At 66.5% G+C, this 5,989-nt stretch overlaps 1 protein-coding gene across 1 annotated transcript in view; it reads right to left on the reverse strand.

Moving 5' to 3' along the window:
- Positions 1-1,127: 1,127 nt before the first annotated feature.
- Positions 1,128-5,989, reverse strand: part of HRH2 (histamine receptor H2) — a 13,637-nt gene continuing 8,775 nt past the window's right edge. The window contains exons 2-3 of the mRNA XM_019506064.1: positions 4,085-4,224; positions 1,128-2,276 (exon numbers count right to left, since the gene is read on the reverse strand). Coding sequence (XP_019361609.1) covers positions 4,206-4,224 — 19 coding nt within the window. The 3' untranslated portion in view covers positions 1,128-2,276; positions 4,085-4,205. The remainder of the gene's footprint in view (positions 2,277-4,084; positions 4,225-5,989) is intronic.

Genomic DNA, 5,989 nt, shown 5'->3' on the forward strand with positions numbered 1-5,989 from the left:
CCGGGGGGGGGGGGCCAGGAGCATCTCAGCTGTCCTGGTGCTGGTAGGTGGGTGCCCCGTGCTCTCCCAGGGAGGGGTGTGGGGCAGGCACTCTGTGCTGCCATCAGCCTAGGAGACCTATGGGTGTTCGTGGCTCCAGCTCCCAGGGCAAAGGGATGCTGTCGAGGCAGCTGCAACGACACCCGGGAAGTAGCAGCTCTTTGCCAAGTGCCTTGCTCCACAGCAGCCCCATAGCCCCCCATCCATCACGCGCCTCTTCCCTCACCCCAAACAGCCCGGAATAGCAACAGGCAGCATGGGCAGGAAGGCCAGTGCCGGGCAAGCAGAAGTCCTGGAAGAAGCCTGTTCCTCTGCCCTGCAGCTCCAGAGACATCTCTCTCCCCCAAGCCCTGCGCTGACCCAGGCTCTGGCTCCCCCAAGCCCCCTCCTCACTTCCCTCTCCCCAGCCCAGTGCAGCAGCTTCCCTTGCCCAGCGCCGCTCACCAGGCAATCCATCACCTGCTCTCTCCCCTGGCCTCTGGGCTCCTTCCCCCGCAGGCCTGGGCGCTGCTCCTCTACAAGGGGCCTGGCGAGGGGCGTGTGGAGCTGTGAGCTCTTCCCCACGTCTCTGGTTACTGCAAAAGGCTCGTAGCAGGAGTGGGCAGCCGGCCCCCGTCTGCCGGGCACGGGCAGAGCTTGGCGGCTGCTGCAGAGATGCCAGGAGCCCTCTGGAAACAAAGTCCATGCAGACGGGTGCTCCCAGCCTGCGCCCTGGGGAGCCGGGTGGAGGGTCCCTGGTAGGCGGCTGCGGTCTCGCGGCCACAGGCAGGTGGTGCTCTCGAGCCATGTTCCCTGGGTGCTCCCAGCCCCTGAAGCTGGCAGCAGTCGGGCACCACGCCCAGAGAGCCCCTGCCCCCCTCCTGCAGCAGGGCGGTGGGGGGCAGCTTCTCCCAGGAGCATCTGCAGCCCCGTGCACACGAGGCCTCTGGCTTCAGGCCATGCACACCCGGAGCAGTGTCTGTGCCTGCCTGCCTGCGAGAGTGGACGGGGGCGCGGGGACAGTGTCCAGCTGCCTGAGCTGCAGCAGGCCAGGCGGGGGCTGCCCCGGAGCTGGACGGGGGTCTCCAAGAAACACAGACCATTTATCCCTGTTTTCTTTCCAAACATTTATTTATCAGCAACGTTGGCTCAGGTGTGACGGGTATCCCGACCAGCGGTGCAAACCGGCAGCTGTCAGTCATGGCCCTGGACGCTCTCCCGAGCAGCCAGACGGCTCTGTCTAGCAGGGGGCCAAAGGGAGCCCCCACCCAGCGCTCTCCCCCATGAGGCCTGGCCTGGGCGCCCGGGTGTAGCAGAGGGCTCTTGTGCGTAAGGAGGTTGGGAGGCCTGAGCAGGGCAGGGCCTGGCCAGGGACGGGGTGGGTGGGTCAGCGATGGTGGTGGAACGAGAATGGGCATGCTGTCTGCTGGGACCCCCCCGCCGCGCCCAGGGTGGCCTGGCTGTTCCTGTGGGAAGCTTCCTGCGAACACAGCTGTCCCGGGCTCCCTAGCCAGAGTGGGTCGTGTCTGACCGCCAGGCAGGGAGCCAGGGGGACCTGGGTGAGCATGTGGCACAGGGGCAGCGGGTCCCACACTGCCACCGGGCAGCACAGCCGGCTCCCCCCGCCCCCTCCAGCACCGGGAGCCTGCAGGGAAAGCAGCTCCCAGTGGTACACGAAGCACCCGGGTGGAGACTCCCCTGGGACCCCCAGCCCTTGGTCCCTGGCGCTTGGGGGAGCCCACGGCTGCAGCCCGTCCCTTCCCCAGGGCTGGGAGCCAGCGATGCGGCCCTGCCCCGGAGCCGGGCGTTCCCGCTCCCTGGTCCCAGCCAGGTGCCCAGGCCTTCAAGGTGGGGTCAGGAAGCAGCAGACAGACAGATCCCATCTGCCTTCAGTGCCCAGGCTTACCCACGGAGGGGGGGCAGTGTGCGTGTGTGTACACACAGATGGACTCCCACGTGCACTTGTGTGCACCCGGTACACGAAATGCACACGCATCCCTGTGCACACGCAGGCCCCAGGCGGCTGCGGGGCTGGGCACAGGCTGCGAGAGAGCCGGTCTCCGGTCCCCCTCTCCACGCCGGCCGCGGCCCCAGGACTGAGCCGTGCCGGCGGCCGTTCTCCACCGTGTGCGGCCCCAGCCCCGCTCAGGCGCGAGTAAACGGCTGTTCAAAGACCCAGGGCAGCTCCGTGGGCACCAGGATCTGGGTGTCCCGTGGGGCCAGGCCGCGGGCTCTCCCTCCCGGGCGAGAGGAGGCTCCTGAGGGGAGAACAGACAGAGCTGAGTCGCTTGGGCACAGCGTGGCTTGTTGTGCTCCCCTGTGCCCCCAGCCCCGGACCCCACCAGCGGTGCCCCAGCCACTGCCCCGTGCTGCACGTGCTCCATCCTGGAGCATCCCCCCCATGGCGGACCCGGGAGCCTCTTGCCACGAAGCCGAAAGCTGGCCGGTCGGGGGGATTTGTGCCCGAGACCCCCCGGCTAGACTCTCCACTACATGTTCACAGAGGCAGAGGCTTCCTGCCAGCTCCCGCGCAGCTCGGAGAGGAAACCTGTGGCGACGCGGACGCCTCGGAGCCCCTCGTGCCCAGCTCCCCGGGGCTGCCGCTGGCAGCTGAGACTGTGCGGAGCTCAGCTCGCTGCAGGCCCGGGGGGACGCTGCCCCTGCCCCTGCCCCTGCCCCTGCCCCTGCCCCTGCCCCATGGCACCTCTGTTTGGGGCAGCGTGGCAGGGGAGATCTGAGCCAGCAAAGCGCGGGGGGCTTTGCTCTGCCCTCTGGCCGGGCTATGGAGCTGCCTCCTCCTGGCTGGGCGCTTTGGGGAATATCCCATAAAACCGTGGCGTGCGGAGCCACAGACCAGCAATGCCAGCAGCGGAGAGCAGATGCCAGAGTGGGAAGGAGACAGCGGGAGAGGACGTTGCTGGACGTGCACCCTGGGCAGGGGGGACTGTACGGAGCCCAAAGGCGGGTTTGTACGGCTACCACCGCCCCGAGGGAGGAGCTGCTCGCTGGGCCTGCCTGCGTCGCAGGAGGCAGAGCTGCGGGGCGGCGACGGAGCAGCAATGGGGCGCTCCTAGGACGCCCCGTTGCCTCCTGCGGGGTGCGGTGCTGGGGGCATGGGAAGGAGCCGCCTCTCAGCCACCCCCCGAGGAGCGCTCAAGCCCCCTCTTCATTCACTGCCAGGCACCCCGCGGCCGCCCTGCTGATCGGGGCTGAGGATCACGCCGAGCCCAGGGGCCAGCCGCTCTCGGCGCCGAGCCCAGGGCAAGCGGGCCCCCTGGCAGGCCTCATTTCAAGCCTGAAGAGCCTGGCTGATTGCATTTTTCCAGCCTGCTTGCTTTGCCAGCGCAGGGAGGCAGCAGGCAGCGCTGATGAAAGCCCTGCTCCCCGGCGCGGCAGCACATCGATCTGACCTTGGCCAAGGTTATCGGTGCCCACGGGGGAGCCGGGAGAGCAGCGCTATCTTGCTGTTGGCAGGCAGGTGACTGCAATGGCTCCGGCACTGTTGATAGCGCGGGGGCCTGTTATCAGCAGCTGTGCGGGTGCAGCACGTGGAGGTGATGGTGACCTTGGCCGGCTCAGCACCTGGCCAACGGCAGGTCACCACTCCCTCCATGGCACTGGGTAAGACCTGTGCTATGGCAAGGCAGCTGGGAGAAGGGCTGATGCGGCACCGATCCTGCTGCACTGGCAAAGAGATAGAGGCTGGAGGCCTATAGGATCGTGCAGGGGGGAGAAAGGGCATAGGGAATGGATATTCCCCAAGAGCTAAGGGCACTTGCTGGCCAGGTCTGCCCCGGCCATCGTGGGAAGCTGACAATGGTCCGGCTTGCATGGGAGTGCTCAGCCCATTGCAGCCACTTCTGGGGAGGAACGTGGCCGCTCACAGCACCGCCGCTCAGCAGCATTCGCCCAGGAAATGAGGAAGCTGAGTGAACAACACTCCCCGTCCCAGGACAGCGCCTTTGATGGGGTTGCTGTGCGGGTGGGTTCATCAGGGCACCCATGCGGATGCCCCAGGGCCAAGTGAGCCTTACCCCCACCCTGACGCTGCTTCCCAGATACTCACCCAGTGGCTCCCGCCGGTGCCTCTGTGTTTCTCTCAGCGGAAAAATCTCACGTTGTCCTTTTCCCCTTGCTGGACTTGGGAACTGGAGGCTGCAAGCCTATGGCAGGGGGCCAGCTGAGACTCAGGGGAAGGCTCCAGAGCTGGGAAGGGTTAAATCAGACAGAGAGAAAAACAAATTTAAGGACGGGAGGTGTGGGGAGGGAGAGACACAGATGCTCCTCTGTGCCCTGCTTCAGCCACAGCCGTGGGCCACACTCTGCTCCCTGCAGAAAGGCCCCCGAAGGGGCTGGTGGGGGCTGCACCAGGCTCCTCGTGCTCGCTGATGGCTAATCCTCAGCGAGGAGATGCAAAGCAAAGTAAAAAGCAACCCCTCCCCAGTGGCGCTGGCCATCTCCCCCAGCTCCACCGAATGTGACCACCAGAACAGGGCTGCTAGAGCGAAGCATGGACATGTGTGCTGGTGCACATGCATGTGCACACATGTGCCCTTGTGTGCGCATATAGGAGTGGGCCTGCGGCTGCCCAGCTTCTCTGGCAGTTAGCAGCTGACACGCCTCCGTCTCATCCTTCCTGGGGATGCTCTGGTGCTATGGTTTACACTCTGGCGGATCTGTCTCTCCCCAGCGCTTGCCACAAGCCCTCGGCCCCCCTGGAGCCCCCCGGCTCCGAGCCCCTGCAGTAGTTGTGAGCGGTGCCAAAGCCTCCCCGTGCTCAGCTCGGACATTGCACTAGGAGAGGGGGTGCCATCCCTTGCTGTCCTCTCCCCTTTGATCCTGCTCCCTCTGGACTAGCTGGACCCTGCCTTTTCCAGCTGCTCGCACACAAAGCTCCCTCGGGGCTGCCGGCACCCCTTCCTCTCTGCTTGCCGAGGGACCGGCCAGCCCCAGGCCTGCTGCTCCAGCCTTTCCCGTGCGCCCAGCCCACACAGGCTGGCAAAAGGACTCAGCTTCCGCTTGGACGCTTGAATGAACGGTGAGATCAGCCGAACTGCCCAGTGCCCAGCTCTGGGACGCCCGGCCTGGAGCCGCAGGGTGCCGAGCTGCTTGGAAAACCCCCTTGCACTTGACAAACTGCCTGCGTGAGGCCTGGGCGCTGACCGCCGGGATGAGCATTCGGGGAGGGAACGGGGAACGGAGCGAAAAGAGACGATCGATTCTGCCACCTTCGTTTCCACGCTTGGCTACCTCCCGCCCCGGCCGGCCAGGGCCGTCTTGGTGCTAACAGGCCACCTGTGCCCCCGCTACCAGGGGGATCCGGCCTATTTGCTGCTGATTACAACCAACCGAGCCGCCTGGGAGTCCCGGTGACATGCCCCGTGGGCTATGCTTGGGCCTGAGCACCCAACACCGCTCTCAGCCTCCCCTCGGGCTCTCGGTCAGAGCGGCGCTGGTTTGGCAGCGGCTGTGGCCCTGCTCAGGAAGATGGGGTTTGCAAAGACACGGCCCTGCATTGTGCTCCAAGCGGGCTGGGTGCCTGTGCAATGGGCCAGGATGGGGGAGCCCTGAGCAAGCAGCGAGACCCTGGCCCACCTGGGGCTTGGGCTCTGGAGGTCTGATTCTGCCACCATGTCCTGGGGCAGAAATGACCCCTTTGCCCTGTCTATGGGCTCTGCAGGGCAGGCAGCTCGTGCAGTGCCAGGCCCTGGTGCTGCTCGGCAGCCTCCAGGCCCCAGTAGGATCCCGCGGCCAGGGAGAGGACCGGCCAGCACCACCTGCCCGAGCCAAGCCCCTGGCGGGACTGGATGCCAGCCCGCCCCGGCCGTGCCGGATCTGCTGTGAGCTGAGCCAGGGCACCGGACGGGGAGCAGGGCCCACGGTCCCCTTTCCGGGCCAGCCACTTCACGAAGCCCTCAGGGCCCTTCTGCGAGATACGGTCTGCTTCCCGGCCCCCTGCAACGTGCAGCCC

The sequence above is a fragment of the Gavialis gangeticus genome, unplaced genomic scaffold, assembly GCF_001723915.1.
Source record: "Gavialis gangeticus isolate Ggan-Ray unplaced genomic scaffold, GavGan_comp1, whole genome shotgun sequence".
NCBI classification, from domain to species: domain Eukaryota; kingdom Metazoa; phylum Chordata; order Crocodylia; family Gavialidae; genus Gavialis; species Gavialis gangeticus.